The sequence below is a fragment of the Danio aesculapii genome, chromosome 2 (genome assembly GCF_903798145.1).
Source record: "Danio aesculapii chromosome 2, fDanAes4.1, whole genome shotgun sequence".
Classification (NCBI taxonomy): domain Eukaryota; kingdom Metazoa; phylum Chordata; class Actinopteri; order Cypriniformes; family Danionidae; genus Danio; species Danio aesculapii.
In genome coordinates this window covers 34,075,813-34,094,407 of record NC_079436.1, presented here as the reverse complement: position 1 = coordinate 34,094,407, position 18,595 = coordinate 34,075,813, and the positions used below count along the sequence as shown (strand labels likewise).

At 34.8% G+C, this 18,595-nt stretch overlaps 1 protein-coding gene across 1 annotated transcript in view; it reads left to right on the top strand.

Annotated features, from left to right (window-relative positions):
- Positions 1-18,595, top strand: part of brinp2 (bone morphogenetic protein/retinoic acid inducible neural-specific 2) — a 187,617-nt gene that overhangs the window by 66,577 nt on the left and 102,445 nt on the right. Inside the window, exon 2 of the mRNA XM_056477930.1 lies at positions 9,198-9,518. Coding sequence (XP_056333905.1) covers positions 9,247-9,518 — 272 coding nt within the window. The 5' untranslated portion in view covers positions 9,198-9,246. The remainder of the gene's footprint in view (positions 1-9,197; positions 9,519-18,595) is intronic.

Below are 18,595 nucleotides of genomic sequence, written 5' to 3'. Positions count from 1 at the left end.
TGGATTGATGCTTTCATGTTGTTGATGCCACGTTCAAAGTCACTTAAATCACCTTCCTTCTCTATTCTGATGCTCAGTTTGAACTGCAGCAGATCGTCTTGACTATGTCTACATGCCTAAATGCATTGAGTTGCTGCCATGTGATTGGCTGATAAGAAATTTGTGTTAACGAGCAGGTGGACAGGTGTACCTAATACAGTGGCCGGTGTACATACATAATTGCAGTTAAAATTGATACTCGTAAATTCAAAACCGTACCAAAATTTATTGTCCGCATTCCACAACCCATGTGTCAAAAATTTGCAGGCAGGTTCATGATCCTGTATCATTTATCAATTATCACTAGACATACATACATACACACATACATACATACATACACACATACATACATACATACATACATACATACATACATACATGCATACAGTACATACATCATACATACATGCATGCATACAGAACATACATACATACATATATACATACATACTTAAATTTGGTAATAAAATACTGTACAATTAAGCTGATAGGTGTTAATTGTGTTATTTTTTATCATATTACAACTAATTGGGCATCATTTACTCACCCTCATGTCATTCCAAACCTGCAAAATTTTTATAATTTTTGTCCATACAATGAAAGTCAGTGATATCCGATGTTGTTCTGAATCCCACACCACACTGTTTTGTATTGACAAAAACAATTAAAGTATTTTTCTAATGTGTTCCACACACACAAAAAAAAACAAAACAGTAAGAGATCTATAACAACGTGACTGCAAGTAAACGATGAGAGAATTTTGGCTGATCTGTTTCTTTAAAGACGGAATATGCAACAAAATTACACCCTCCTTGAGCAATTCCCCGTTCTCATGGCTTGTTTATCCCTCATAATCACAAAAAGCTGCAGTATCAGCATGTCCTCGAGCCACTTCCCAAAACCACTACATAATCATTATTTGATCAATTAGATCTAAAGCCTCTCAGTTTGAATCATGAGTTGCTAAAGCCTTCAGGTGAACCTCAGGCCCAGCATTGCCAGTTTCATACCAAGTGTGCACTACAGAATAATCATACACACAAGTGTTTTGGACATGTGTGTGTTCTCAGCGCCCCTATTACCCTATGCTAAATCCGAGATACACGCAGCAAGCGCCTGCTCCTCTCCTGAGCAGGAAGGGTAAATATAAAGACACCTAAATTATGCAAGACGCGCATGAAAATGTCAGGGCTAAATTCAGTATTTCTTTCATTGTCTCCCTGGCATTTCAATGTTTTATGCATTTTATAATTAGGTAGAGGCTCCAGAGGGAATGAAGAGCAATAAGACCGTGCATTGCTCTAGCTGTCTGGGGTGTCACTACTCAGACCCCGGGTTTATTTAAAAGGCAAATTTCAAATGTGAAGTCATTCGGGGTGTTTTAGAATAAAAGGTTGACCATACCCGCATCCATCTGCTGTGCTACCTTAAAATGTGGCAAACAGCATTTAATTGGTGAGTACGGCTTGTTGAAAGTCATCCTTTTTTAATCCTGGCAATAATTTGAAGCTTAAAATGCTAGGGTTATTGTATCTGGTATGGTTGCACAACACTATTTTAATAAAAAATGCTAAACTTTTTAAGTGTTTTAATGATTTTTCAGATGACAATAGCATTTTGCTGATCTGAATTCTGTTTCATAGTTTTAGTAGGACAAAACGAGGAACAAATTATTCGATTTCATAATTAATTATTAAAGTATAATATTAATTAAACCAAGGATATGTATTAATAAGACGTGGTCGTGAGCAATTGTTTAATTCGAATTATGTTCAGAGCTCCATAGTTTAAAATAGGCTAACAGTCAGTTAAACTATTGTATAAGATAACACACACAGCTGCCTAAATAAATAGGCAAAAAAATACACAGTTGATTACTTGGGCCAGGGTTCCCCAATCTCAGTCCTGGAGGGCCGGTTTCCCTGCAGGGTTTAGCTCCAACTTACCACAACACACTTGGCTGGGTGTTTCAAGTATACCTATGTAGACCTTGATTAGCTCTTTCAGGTGTGTTTGATTAGGGTTGGAGCTAAAATCTGCAGGACACCGGTCCTCCAGGAACAAGTCTGGTGACCCCTGACTTAGGCCTATTAAAATATTATTTAAAAACTGTACTGAAAGAAAAAAAGCACAGGAAAAATGCCACTTTGAAACAGAAACTTATTTTACGGCAGTGCTTTAATTTGACTAAAATGTACATAAAAAAAAGTTAGCCTACTAGGGAAATTTTATGGCGGCGCAGGATCAGAGAATATTGGTTTACCGGTGAGCGTGAGCGAAATGTTACCTAAACACTTGCTTTGGGCAGTTAGCCATGAAGCAAAATACTTAGCGGAGCGTCACACTGCTCAGCACCACTAAGATGCTCTGGCTGCTACAGTATATCAGTACAGTATGTTCACTAGTATACATAACTGCCCCCTGCTGATCATATCTTTCCTGTGTTAGACCATAGCTGCGTCCCAAATCGCATACTTATGCACTATTCTACGCCATTTTGTAGTATAAATAGCGAAAGTAGTGCATTCACATTGAAAACTCCAAAAATAATAAGTGCACTTTAATTACCCGGATGATGCACTCATTCAACCAGTAAAATAAAGTGTGTAATGATGGACACTTCACGCACTCAACGACCGCAGCTTTGCTCAGGTGGCGGAAGGGGCGGAGCTATCGGGCGCACATGTTGGATTACTTTATTTATTTTGGATGGTGAAAGCAAAATTCTCCTACGAGAGTTATTATAGCGCCTCCCGATGGTGAATGCGGTAATACACATGACAGGTATTATTTAATAGTTTGGTCATTTATTTCAATGATTTGTCAATCGTCATCAGGAAAATGGTTTGAATTTTTCGCTTAGTAAAAAATCATTAGTGTTCCATTTGGGATGACACAACATACACATACTATGCTGTTGAGTGTGCAAGTGCATAAGTACATAGTGCATAGTGTGCCATTTGAGACGCAGCTCATGTTGTGCTGTGCCACACAATACTGCAGCACTGTGTGTGGTCACATTCATTCACTCCAGCATTCTCAGTAGCCACATCTGTAAAAACTAATTTCAATTCAATTCATGTTTGTTTCTATAGCACTTTTACAATAGATATTGTGTCAAAGCAGCTTAACATAGAAGTTCTAGTAAATTGAAACGGTGTCAGTCCAGTTTTCAGAGTTGAAGTTCAAAAACAAAGCTTTTGAAAACCTTTTACAGAATGCATTTATTTTTGAAGGTGATAATGTTATCGGCTCTGTATTACTGTAACTACACTAATTTGTGATAGCAGTGATGTTGAGCGCATGGATGTTAAATGTCTATAGTCTATAGGCAAGCACATGACATTGAAAACAGCAATTGAAGACTGCAGGAGTGTATGTGTGCAGACGTTTAGTGTTTTTTTAAGGATGTCTGAGACTTGCAGACTAGTTGAAGAAACAATACCGAGTACAACATGTTACAAAATTTTGGAACGTTGTGGAATGTGCATAATACACTTTGTTATGGCTTTGATGAATATATATTAAATATATAGTGTATATTAAATATATACACTAATTGTGTGAATCAAAATTTACAATGTTTACTTTGCTAGCACCCATTGTTTCTCTTCAGGTGAACAATTAATCCATGCATGTTTGTTTTGGTGATCTTTAATCAAAATCTGGCCATTTGTTTACAATCTATTATAGTAATAGTTTTCTGATGACATCAGTTTAATGGCTTGGGCGAAATATGTTTAGCCATGGCCTCTGACTACTAGTTTGCTGGGAGTAAAGGATGAGCGCAAGGAGAGAGGAGGAGCACAAATATAAAACCTCACCCCTACTCAATAGCCCATTTTAGTTGTAAACACATCCTCAGACTGATAAAAAAGTTGCAACTTTTGGTTCATGCAGGATTTAAAACCAAACACAAAAGTTTTGTGAAGGTATTGTTAAATTGACATATAAAAACTTTTTGCTATATTACTGGTTATGATTGGCAATACAAGATATTTTTCTATTTACCAAAGGAGAAACATTATGAATGGAACTTCCCAGTCACACTTTATATTAGGTGGTTATAGACTATTTCAACGTGGTCATGTCATCAGCCCATGAACATTTCCTGCTTGTTATCAAACTATTTCATAATTGTAACAAGAGGAAAGTCAATCATTACTTGACATTAAAACAGCTATCATAACATTATTTATCAATATGCGGCTCTTTTTGGATTCTCGGAAGCTTTAGAAATTAAAAACGTAAAACAGGAAATACATTGGGACCATTGTTTTTGTTTACATCCCTCAAAATGGTCTATAATAACTATAATGTATATTTGATTAAACATTTAGTACAGTGCAAAAGTCTTGAACCTTTTTTAGATTTATATCTCAATATTTAATGTATCTTAATATATCTTTACATCTTAATATTTATATCAATATTATAATAGCTGCATATAATTATTTCTCACTATTAGAGTATATCCAGAAATGTGTATGTGGTATTGAAAATTTTAAAATACAGTATATGTAGCCTATATCTGAAAAGGGGTATGGCTGAAAAACACTTTTATCACTTAAAATATTTATGCTAAAACAGCAATTATCAAGCATATAAAAGCACAAAATGCGAAAATCAAAGAGGAGAAACATTCAATGAATGATAAACTCCTGACCATATTTTAGATGAAGTTGCTATAGTAATTTTGACAAATAGCATGTCATTTAGCTCTCCCGGAGAGCAGTTAAAACTAAACCCGAGTAAAAAGGCAGACCATGATGAATTGGTTCCATGTATATATACTTTTCATCATGTACCCCTTTTACTGGCTTACGCTGTTAATTTAATCTGATTACGTCTATTACTCTGTTTCTACTTGGTTTGGCATTTGCTATTTTTGACACCTTTTGTTTACAGTAAAGTGTGGGTGTACTGTTTGTGTCAGAGAGATTAGATTGTGCTCTGTTGCTCTTCTAATACAATGCACATTTAAAAGGCTGTAAATGTAAAGCAATTACTTATTAAACAGCATAAATAAAAATAAATTCAGTAAAAAGGACTATTCTTACCATCCGAGCAATTTGATTAACCAAATTAGTCATAAAATTATATTTTTATTGACTTACAAACCTAATATATAGTAACGATAATATTACATTTACAACATCACCAACAATAATAGTAATACTTCCCTCTTACAAACAAAACTACACTATAATTGGTCACTTTATTACAGAACTATAAAAAAGGAAGAAAAAAACAACACAAGAAAGCTGATTCAATAAATCACTGGAAATAATAAAAGAGAAAAAATATAAAACAGACAAAAAGAAAATGCAGAAGCAGAGAATTAGATATTTCAAGATGAGGCCATAAGAGGATTGCAGAATTTAAAACAAAGAAGATGAGAGAAAAACCTGTAAAATAATGATATTTTGCTGCAGGAATGGGGATAATCATATTTTGTATATTAGAACTACACGACAGAGCGAGGAAATAAGATGTTCTTTTAGAAAGCAATTGGAGGAAAAAAAACACACACAAAGAAATCATCTCTGTGACCTGATGACCACTGCTGCTTTAATGAATTGTGCCGAAGAAGGTTTTGTTGGGTAAATGGAACTTATTACTGTACATAACACGAGGTCCTTTATGGCTATTGCCTCTTTCAAGACCTTTTATATGTTTCATACAATCTGTTCCTCACTAATTGCTTATTTTTTTTAATCTACCAACAGTCCCTTGCCACAGTTAGAAATGAGCGTAAGGTAGTTCATACATCATTAGGAATCCAAACCTGCATTTAGTGCTTCAGAAAAGCCATTTTCCTCATGGATTTAAAGACGGATTATAAAGGAATGTGGGGGAATGAAAACAAACCCCTGTATGGAACTAATCGCTTGATATTATATCCATCTGTGCATGAAGGCATTGCCAAAGTCAGCATGTACCTGCGCTCTACATAATCTATGCAAACTCATTAATATACTGTAAGCGTCCCTTGTGGCCCTTGGATTTTTTGACATGCACGTCAAACATGATTTTCAAGGTTGAATTTTTTATCAATGCGGCTGTAAATAATTGAGTGTTTACTATGACTCACAGACACAGATCTGCTTAAAAACTGGAAACTAAGGGAAGTTCCCTGTGTATAAAAAATTGTGAGGAGAGATTGGTGTATTTATTTTTTTATATACATTATTTGTCTACTCTATCATATATGTACAAGCAGACAGTGATTGTTACCAGTGCTGTGTAGGAATTGAATATATGTGACTATGGACCACAAAACCAGTCATAATGGTCAATTTTTTTGAAAATGAGATCAATAAATCACCTAAAAGCTGAAAAATTTATTTGCTTTCCAATGAGGTATGGTTTGCTAGGATAGGATAAGATTTGGCAGAAATACAACTATTTTCAAATCTGGTATCTGAGAGAAAAAAAAAGGAGAAAACTACCCAGCTGACACAGGACGTCAACATTACTTTAGATTGATGTTGTACCCCAAGGTTGTGGGACACTGCATTTTGGGTAGAAATGAAAATCAGGTGAAGTCAAAACTTAACTTTCTTTCAGACCAACATCAGGGTCCAACGTCAGACAAACGTTGCGTTTTGGTCACTTTCCTGCTCAACTTTAAAATAACCAAATATCAACATCTAATGATGTTACAGCTTGATGTTGTGCACAGTGATGCCACCAGAAAATGTTCTGCGAGATGAGGCCATACCAAATCTCAGGAAGGCACTCAAAAGAATAATGAATTGTATAAATATTGTGAATCTGGAGTAATGTTATATTTTTGTTTTTGGTAAATGAATCATATGAATGTTTTATTTGGTAAATGAAATATGAATGTTTTATTTTAATTTATTAATTACTCATAAAATATTGCAATTTATTCCTTGAAATAATTCAGCAAGTGCATGTGCAAAACAAATACAAATCAATATTTAGTTTAAAAACACTTTTCAGGTCAGTTATTTTCCACATACTTTTATTGTACAGCATACAGTATAAGCCATGTCTAAAATTAATAAATTACAATTAATAAAACAGACAAATGAACAAACTGAATAAAAGGTATTAGCATATACACACACTCACTATACAAACTCTAATAATATTATTTATCCATGTTCCTTTTTGAGCCACAATATTATTAATACATGACGTACCTTTCTACAAAATACATCCACAAAATCATTGAGATTTTCGGTCTTTTTAATACAACCAGCAAAAAAGTGGAGGTGCTAAATAAACTAGATTCTGAAAAGCTGATTTCAAAATGCATCTATTTATTTTTTTGGATTTGTGGTTTTTAATAATATCAACACCAAAATCATATTGGGGTGTTTACACAAGGGTGGCCGTTGTTGTGCAGATGTTACCACTGACATTTATCAGACATTGGATTTTGGTTGCCATACCTGACAAATAAATGCTGGATTTTGGTCACTTACCAACAGAATCAAAAACAACCAAATATCAACATAATTTGATGTCTTTGTAAAAAACATCCATTTAATTTTGGTCACCCAACATCACAACCTAAATCTGACCTAATATTAACATCTTATGACGTTGTGTGCCTGCTCGGTATGTACCTTCATGTTGTTTAAATTCAGCTCTTAGGCATGCATATTACTAATAAAACATTCATTAATTCACTCATTCATTCATTTTCTTTTCAGCTTAGTCCCTATATTAATCTGGGGTCACCACAGCGGAATGAACCGCCAACTTATCCAGCACGTTTTATGCAGCGGATGCCCTTCCAGCTGCAACCCATCTCTGGGAAACATCCATACACACTCATTCAAACACATACACTACGAACAATTTAGCCTACCCAACCTCACCTGTACCGCATGTCTTTGGACTGTGGGGGAAACAGGAGCACCCGGAGGAAACCCACGCGAACGCAGGGAGAACATGCAAACTCCACACAGAAACGCCGACTGGCCGAGCCGAGGCTCGAACCAGCGACCTTCTTGCTGTAAGGCGACAGCACTACCTACTGCACCAAGCGTCGCCTAATAAAACATTATGTTTTGATATTTACAAAACAATATCGAAACATCTTTTGTCTATTAGTGCTATTCAACAAATATACGTTTATGTAATATATCAACAATATATACTGTAAAATATACATGGCGAATACATTTACAAGGATAAGCAGACGAAAATGGATGGATGGATATGTTTACATAGGACATTTTGAAAATATATTTGTGGAACATGATCTGTTCTTAATATTGTAATGATTTTTGGCATAATAGTATAAAATTTGACATTTCTGCATTTGCCAAAGATATAACGGTATAATTTAAAAATGCTTTTGTGGTCCGCAGTCACAAATCTAATCTGTATTATTTGTCAAATTCCAAAAATATGGTGCTTGCAATTTGATTATATTACATTAGCAAATTTTCATAACCAGATTACAGCTACTTTACTATGTATTTTATAATTACAAGTCATTCATACAACGGCAGCAAATTATGCATAATTTAACTATTTTTTTCTTTAATGTCAAAGTCTGCTTTATTTTCAATTCAACCACATGTACGGGACATACAGAGAATCGAAATTGCATCACTTTCAGACCCAAGGTGCATAACAGATACACTAATATATATATATATATATATATATATATATATATATATATTTTTTTTTTTTTTTTTTTAAGAAATTACAATAAATACAATTACATACACTGTATAATCTAAAAGATATAAGTAAAAATAAAAAATAAACTGTATACAATTCAATTACACTTAAGGATGCATGGCTATGAGTGAAAATCACAGTTGTATAGTACCTGTATATAGTGCAAAATTCTTTTAAATAAGATAAAGTGACAGTGTCTTAAAGTTTTCCTTTCTAAAAACAAGCAAACAAACAATAAAGTGTGCATAACATGTTCCTCATGTCATGTAAATGGCCATTGTGTAAAATCCATATCAATGAAAATAACACATTCACCAATGCCACGTTTGACCAATCAGAATCTACTTCAGACAGCTGTGCTTTGCTACGCTTTACTCAAGTCTCTATTTGAAACTTCTGCTATAGGGTCCTAAATTGCACTCAAAAGAGAACTATTACGTACACGCTCATAATCAAAGGCTCTTCTCTTCTTTTCTGTGCAGGTCAAAGGGATTGGCAGAAGAATGCTGGCGCCAGGTGCCCAGGGGCAGGATGGCGATGTGTTGGCAGAGAGCTGCGGTTGTTAGATGGTTCCTCTTGATGCTCCTGTGGCACTGGGCACCTCTGGGCCCTCTGAGCTGGTTTCTGGCTCTGGCTGAGCGTCTGGACCAGAAGACCTCACCGTTCTCTTCCATCTCCGGCCGGAGCAGCGGCCAGCTGGATTGGCTCCTGTCTGATAAAGGGCCCTTCCATCGCTGTCCAGAATACACAGAGTTCAAAGAGCGCTTCCAACAAGGCTTCTCCACACGCTACAAAATCTACAGGTTTGTGCTGTGATTATTGTATTAGAGTAATTGTTTTTGATTATTGTAATTTGCAGAAAATTACAATCAAAATAATAACTTATTTTCACTGCTCCACTTTTAGTGTAAACACGGTGTAATTAGTTAGTTACAATACAATACAACATTTATTTATAAAGCACATTTAAAAACAATCAAACTTGACCAAAGTAATGTAATGTAATGTAATTTAATGTGTGTACTTATATAGCACATTTATTATGTATGGCCATACACCCAAAGTGCTTCACAACAACTGAGGTGTGTGTGTGTGTGTGGGTGGGGGGGGGGTCTCTCCACACTACCACCAGTGTGCAGCATCCACTTGGATGATGCAACGGCAGCCACAGGACAACGGCGCCAGTACGCTCACCACACACCAGCTATAGGGGAGTGGAGAGACCGTGATAGAGCCAATTTGGTGGATGGGGATGATTGGGAGGCCATGATAGCTAAGGGCCAATGGGGAGAATTTGCCCAGGACACCGGGGTTACATCCCTATTCTTTACGAGAAGTGCCATGGGATTTTAAATGACCACATAGAGTCGGGACCTTGATTTAACGTATCATCAGAAAGACATGATGTACATATGAGTACTAGAATCAGTTAGTTAATTTGTTATAAATTTTATTAATTCGTTTTTTTTTTTTTGTAAAACAATAACAAACACCAGAAAAACAGTTTGTTTTAAGTAGTATGGTTCAAAAGATTGGATTTCCCAATTAAGCGTTTAAAAAATACATATCTTACAGCCAAGTTTTCCAAATGTTTGATGACAAATGCAGTAATACTGTGAAATATTATTAAGTATTATTATTGTAAATCCAAAATAACTGTTGGTTTTAATATATATTTTTTAAAAGTACACTTGTTTACACCGTTGTTCCCGTCTTCAGTGTCACATCAACTTTCAGAAAATTTGCAAGCAAGTTGTTGTTTTTCATTCTAAATATTTTTTAGGAAACCAAAAAAAAACATTTTTTGAAAAAACAAAACCTTTATTTGTATATATTGTTAAAAAATATTGATATTTACAGTTTTTAATATTTTTCATTCACATTTTATTATTATTATTATTATTAATTTATGTTTTTTATATGTGACCCTGATCTTTACTCCAACAACTTTTGATGCTGAAATGTTTGAAAAAGTGACTTTTTTATATTTGTTAATGGTTTGAGTTTAGTTTCCGAATAAAAATAAGATGCCTTTATTCAAAAATAAAATTTCAAACCAAATTGTTCATATATTAAAGTGTTGCATATGCACTGCAGCAGCACACCATTTCATCAATTGCATTAATGAAATGAATGAATGAAACTTCACAATGCTCACAATGTATAACGTGATTTATCATACATAGTTTTTTTTATCACAACACTATATACAGAGAGAAAAACCATGCAAATCGCTCATTAAATGTTAACTAGAAACATAAAAACGAATCAATCTTCATCAAAACATGAAGGTTGATTATAAAACGTTAAATGAACTTGTCTAAATTCGTAGTGATTGTAAAACTACATAAACCTGTGTTAGTTTCTGCAGCAAAGTGTGGATTTTTCTGCAGGATAGTGTGGGCGCAGATTTCATGCAGACAAACTGACCTTTCGTCAGTCATGTGACAGATCAAATAAAGCACAGTGAGAAGCCCTGACAACAACATAGCAGGAAGAAATGAAAAAAAGAGACAAAAAGCAGTGACATCTCAGTTGTGATGAGGCGCAGATCAATTTAATCCGATGTGGCTCATGGTGTTGATATCATAGCTGAGTTTACAGGTGCAGTCATGTGATAGAAAAAGGCCAAAACTTTATCTTCTCTCATGCTGGCTTTAGTTAATAAAACAAAGACAAAAACACACACGCGCGCACGCACACACACACACACACACACACACTCACGTGCACGCACGCACGCACGCACGCACACACGCACGCAAATATAAATAAATAAATAAATAAATAAATGATGAGGTTCAAATATTCTCAAAATATGCTGGGTTGTTTGAACCCATACCTGCAAATATTAACAAAGCCTAATCTAAAATTTAAATGAATTTATTTTATTTTGTTGTAAAATAATACCAAACATCAGAAAAAAAAACTGTTTGTTTTAAACAGTATGGTTCAAAAGATTGCATTTCCCTAAAGGGTTTATAAAATAAATATCTCCAATTGTTTGATGACAAATACAAAAATACTGTGAAATATTATTTTAATCCAGAATAACTGTTAATATAATAATAGTAATTATTATTATTATTATTATTATTATATATTTTTTAAATGCACACTTGTGTACACCATTGCTCCAGTCTTCAGTGTCACATCAACTTTCAGAAAATTTGCAAGCAGCAAGTTTTTGTTTTTCATTCTGAATATTTTATTAGGGAACAAAAAATAATAATTTAAGGAAGCAAATATTTTATTTATATTCATTGTAAAAAAACTCATATTTACAGTTTTTCATATTTTTTCATTCACATTTTATTATTATTTTAAATTTATGCTTTTTAATTGCTATTCGGGACTATAGAAGACAACAACTTTTGATGCTGAAATGTTTGAAAAAAGTGACTTTTTTACATTTGTTAATGGTTTGAGTTTAGTTTACGAATAAACATAAGATGCCATTATTCAAAGATAAAATTTCAAACTGAATTGTTCATATATTAAAGTGTTGCACATAAACTGCAGCAGACACACATAAATAAATAAATTATTAGGTTTAAATAGTCTTAATAAATGCTGGGTTGTTTAAACCCAAATCTGGTTAAATATAAACAAACCCAGAGACTGGTTTAACATTTAATTTAACAATTTAACAAATTTATATAAATGTATAATTTTACAATCAATTTAGCAAAGTTATAAAAGTTTAACATATTTAACGTTAATTGTCAAGAAAACATTTTAAAATGTATTTATGTACTATAAAATACCCAAATAAAAACAAAATATTAACTACTTAAACATTTGAAAAAAAAAGCAAAACATTTCACAAACCTACAAAATCTTTAGATAACATTTTAACTTAAGCAAGAAGTTTTTTAATATAATAATTTTTTAATTAGTTTTTTATAATGATCACTTTTACTACAACTTTTTTTGCATTTTGAAATGCCTTAACTATGCTACACCATTTAATGCAGTCTTATTTAATATTTTCCTTGAGAATCAAACCTGTGACCTTGTTGTTAAAAGCACCCCGCTCAGCAAAACTCATCATTATTCTGAAAAAGAGCAACACTGATGATTATTCATCACCTGACTGCTTTAATTACATGCGCATGGTATGCTGCTCTCACATCATTCATTCAATACGGTACATATTAAATATCAATTTCTCTGCATTTCTATGCGTTCATACCAATTCACAACATAAACACATGCGCAACAAGGCAGTAAAGTGTTTCTTTTTTTACTCTGACTGACCTAAATTCCACAAGGGGTATAAGGCCCTTTAGCCTGTTTCCTCTGTTAAGGAATTCAGAAGGCAAATTTCAGGTTGACGCTAACCTCTTCCTATTGTCTCATGACAGACTGCACAGGTACAGGACCAGCTGAACACAGCATGATAGAGGCATCAAGGCTGTGTTTGTGCTGGAGATGTGTCTGATCTTCCTGCTTATTTACTATCACTTGCTGTTGCCTCCAAGCAGACAATCAATGCACAGAAATGGGGAATAGTTTGACTGAGATGAATCAGATACACATTTGTTTGTTATATTTAACATATAATGCCGAAATACCCCTTACATAACTAGGGCACAGGGATTTACGTGATACAGAACACACAAAAAGAATTGAGGAATTAGAGTGTCATGGAATTTGATACATTTTTTAAATAAAGTAACTCTTTTGCTGCCAGGATTTTAAATGATTTTCACCTAAATTGCCTTTTATTAGAGGAGCTCTGCAATTAACAACTCACTGTGAAACCTACATTTACCTTAAAAAAACACACACATATATAAAAAATATATTATAGAATAATGTTATCTGAGAATGTCCTGACCCCAGAGCTTTACATGCCATATATACAGATTATTGAAAGTGCGTTTGCTACTTTTGTTCCATTGAGATACTCCCCTTTTCCTTTTCTTCGATGCGTTCAAAATAATGAACACATTCTCCCATTGACTGTGTGATTCATTGTGAATACTTTAATTTTAATTCAGCAATTTATTTTTTAAAAGCTAATTAATTAAACTAAAAAGTGACTTGCATTACATTTTCAACAAAAATAACTCGAATTGTATTCCTTATGGGGCGACATGGTGGTGCAATGGGTAGCACATACGCCTCACAGCAAGAAGGTCACTGGTTTGAGCCTTGGAAGGGTCAATTGGCATTTCTGTGTGGAGTTTGCATGTCTTTTCCGTGTTTGCATGGGTTTCCTCCGGGTGTTCCGGTTTCCCCCACAAGTCCAAAGACATGTGGTACAGGTGAATTGGGTAAACTAAAATTTACCATAGTGTATGTGTGTGTGTGTGTGTGTGTGTGTGTGTGTGTGTGTGTGTGAATGAGTGTGTATGGATGTTTCCCAGTGATGGGTTGCAGCTGGAAGGGCATCTTCTTTGTAAAAAACATATGGTGGATAAGTTGGCAGTTCATTCCGCTGTGGCGACCCTTAATTAATAAAGGGACTAAGCCAAAAAGAAAATGAATGAGTATTACTTATATTATAATTATTACTTATATATATTTTTAAAGTAATGTAGTTTACTCGTTACTTAGAAAAGGAATATTATGTAAAACTCACGTAACTTGTAATGCATTACCTCCCACACTGATGGTGGGGCCTCTCAATTGACTAGATATCTTGACACTTGGGAAAGAGTTAAAAGTACTAGTGTGAATAAAATCACATTATGTTGTGTTTTTAACTGCAAGAGACTATTTAAATGTGAGATATTTTTACCTGTGGATGAATTTCGCAGTTTGGTTTAACAGTCGCAATCTGGTACTCATGCTCTAGCCATTCTCTGGCGCCTAACTATATGAGAACATAAACAGGTAACACTTTATAATACAGTAACTACACACTATGAATCATTTATTAAGCATAAGTAAATAGTAATTAGTAGTAAATAGTAACTCATTATTTTTTAAGCATTAACGTTACATTAATAGATGTTAGTAGGCAGTTTTTAAATACAGCTACAAACGCTGTATTTTTGTCTTACAAGCACATGAATAATCTACTTAATGGTTGTGTTTTCATACTTTCTTTATGATTAATTTTTCACCACTGAATTAAGTATTACATTATTTACAATTGCATTTATTTAAGAATAGTTGGTGGGTTTTTAGGGCCTCACAACAAGAAGGTCGCTGGTTCGAGCCTCGGCTGGGTCAGCTGGCATTTCTGTGTGGAGTTTGCATGTTCTCCCTGCGTTCGTGTGGGTTCCCCGACAGTCCAAAGACTTGTGGTACAGGTGAATTGGGTAGGCTAAATTGGCCGTAGTGTATGAGTGTGAATGAGTATGTGTGGATGTTTCCCAGAAATGGGTTGCGGCTGGAAGGGCATCCGCTGCGTAAAACAAGTCCCGGATAAATTGGCTGCAAGAGACTATTTAAATGCGAGTTCATTCAGCTGTGGTGAGCCCAGATTAATAAAGGGACTAAGCCGACAAGAAAATGAATAAATGAATGGTGGTTTTTTTTTTTTTGGTTCATTCAGAATGCGTAGGTAAATGATAAATACACACATTAATAAACTATTGAAATTTATATTTTATATATATATTTATATTTTATAATATATATTTTATAATTTGGGCATATATTAATCCCTAAGCTTTTCCTTGTTTGTTAATAAATGCTTTATTAACTCAGCATCATCCAAGATGTGATTTTTAACCTATCATCACATATCGTACACACGGAAACTCCATCTCAGAACAACCCATCAAAATAAAAGTCTATAATAATTAATTTTTTGGTATAGTTTAAGAAGTAAAACAATTTAAAGGGTTTCTAAAATATGCACTTTGCTAATTTCTTTCTAAATTAAATGTAAAGTTTGATTTCAATTAAGCGGACATTCTTTTTGATTACTAAAATGTACTTAAAAACTATTAAAAAACAGAATTCATTAAGAATAAAACAGAACTTTAGGGGAAAAAAAATGGATTTCATAGTGTCCCATCCAAACCAGCCAAAATAAGCCTCAATCTAGGAGACACCAAACACCCAGCCACAACCAGACCCGAATTACAAATAATAGCATCTACTGTATAAAAGGGGGAGTTTTCAGCTTAAAGGAATGTGTACGTCCACATAAAACAAGACCACATAACGCACAACAGTACAGAAAAGTGTGTTTGGTGCATTACTGTGTCTGACCTCAACTCCTCCAGGGGTGTTTGGCCTTTTCGCCTGCTTCCTCTGCCCCCCGCCGTCACGCAGCCGACTCTGTCCAACTCTCTCTCCGCTCTGCAAATTCAGAACCCAGCATGCCTACAGCAGCTGGGCAGAGAAAGGCCCACAGCACAGTGATGGACTCAGTGAGGGGGAGACGAGCCTCTGCCAGCACTGTTTGAAAGGCTGTCCTGTAAGCCAAAGAGTCCGTGTGGGTGTCTGGGTGTAGGCGACTATTCTGTATGTGCTTCACATTGTGTAAACAAAATCACTGACCTCCCTCCGCAAAGACAGTACTTCAGCCGGTCACTGCACCTTCTCCTTTGATATGATAACAGATCAGGAATTCCAGGAGGAGCAAGTGAGTTGTACATCACAAGAGCAGAACACCAGCGAGCACTGTACCTTTTACTGCCTCCATGGGCACCGCTCCCCTCTGGGGGTTAACACTGCACCAAAGGATCCCCGGCAGAGTGAATTCTATGGTCTTTAGTCATACTGCCAGCACCGATGGGGATTTTTCTGTTGTGAATGGAAAGAGATGTGCGCTCGCATTAGTTTTTCTTTGTTCCAAGGCTCTAGCAGCAGTTGACATTTAAATTCTGAAGTTGTTCAATACGGAAGCATCTGCGAGTTCAATAGAAACAGAAATACGTAATCAAAACAGAGATGTCTGCTTTAAAAGAGCTTGCTTATATAACTTACAGACATCCTTGAATTTGCTTGATGTCTCATTCTAAACATTGCACTTTCTGAAAAGGTAATGCTTTGTTTTGATGCTCCACTTGTTTAGACATTCTGTTGAATATACTGCACAGTAAGTCACCTTGCAACTACATGCCAGCTACCAGTTATTAGAATAATAGAAGCTGATATGCATCCCAATTTACATCTGGCATTAACGTGTTCAGATGTATTTCTTCAGTTGTAATTCTCAGGATATTAGGTAGAAAGCAGTGATGTAGCCAATTATGCAACTACATGTCAGCTACTGTACCAGTTATTAGAATAATAGAAGTAAGCTGATATGCATTCAAATTTACACCTAGCATTATTAACATGTTCAGATGCATTTCTACAGTTGTAATTCTCAAGATTTCAGGTAGAAAGCAGTAAAGTAACCAACTTTGCAACTACATGATGATAGCAGTTATAAGAATAATAGAAGTAAGCTGATATGCATTCAAATTTGGCATTAACATGTTCAGATGCATTTCTTCAGTTGTAATTCCTATGAAACCAGAAGTATCAAACCCCTATTTTTTGGTGCACTGCCTTACAAAATGTCCCAAATTAGTCATGTGTTATGTCAGCAGGAGGAGTAGGTGACTTTCTTTGTGGCTGTTCAAACTAATTTGACCACATGAGCATTTACACTACAAGGCAAACCAATTGCATGGTTTTAATATCTCTGGAAATGGACTAAAGGGGAAAAGCTCAAAACATGTTTCATTATACCCAGCTTATACCTGTATTTGGTGTCATCCACTTGTGATTATAATGATGACAACACATTACCAGGTGTAAACAGAGACTAGTTACACTATTTGTACTGTATGTATAACAGTCTACTGAGTCTACTTTTATGAGGAGACTGTTTTACTCCGCTGTCCGACTGTCAGTGGATGGCAAATGAAAACATGCCCTACCACAAAACTGCATTATAAGAAAAAGAATACACAATGTACAGTCGGAAGTGTAACATGCATTCATAACGTTTGTTTGCGCAGTGACGCTACTTTGAAATAGTCCGATTTACTATACTTTAGAGGGTCTTGATTCTGAAATCTTCAAATATATGTTAACTTAGGTCCTGTTTCCACTTGGTATTAATTATTATTTGGATCTTGATTTCTGTGAGAATCTTGGGTTCATGCAAGTTCCAATAGGTCTTCTGCAGTATTTGTGAGGATTGGGATGCAGTTCAATCATCATCTGAAAAATACCTTCTGCCACTATTCCAAATGATCAAGAAGTCAAGTTATTATTTGTTGGTCTTACAACTGGAATCGACAACAAAACTTGTGTATACTAAAAATCTTTTTTTTTTATGGTTCGGTAGCACCATCTGTTAAGGAAATTATTTGAAATGTACTGTGAAAGAAAGGTAAATGTTTTCAGTTATAAAAATGCTACTCATTTAGAAAGATTGCATTCAGGACAATTGTAATACTTGACAATTATGCTCAACTCATTAAAATAAGATCATGCATTATATATCACAAACTAACATTAATAATACAACATTTATTAATCTTGGTTCAAGTTTAATTCTACATATGCTAATGTAACTCTTTCAAATTGAATAATTTAGCATTGCTTCACGGGTTAAGAAATAACTTAAATGACAAAGAAGCAATAATAAATTAAACAATTACATTTAAAATAAGTTAATCAATTATACTATTGCTCACAGATTGCTAAATAAAGCAAGTATTTAGCTGTAGGGAAAAAGATTTGCATGAAGACAACTTCAAGTAACATATTTATGACTACAACAGAAACCTGAACCACTACTCTTTCTATGTGAGACCTTGGGATGGTGTATTATGTACCGTTTGTGTTATTATCTGTAGACCATCACACCTTGGTGCTGCACAAGGTGACGGCACTGAAGACCATCGGGAAGCCACACAGTAGGGATTTAGTAACCTGGTAGCAGCTGGTTTCCAAAGGCAACAAGTATCTG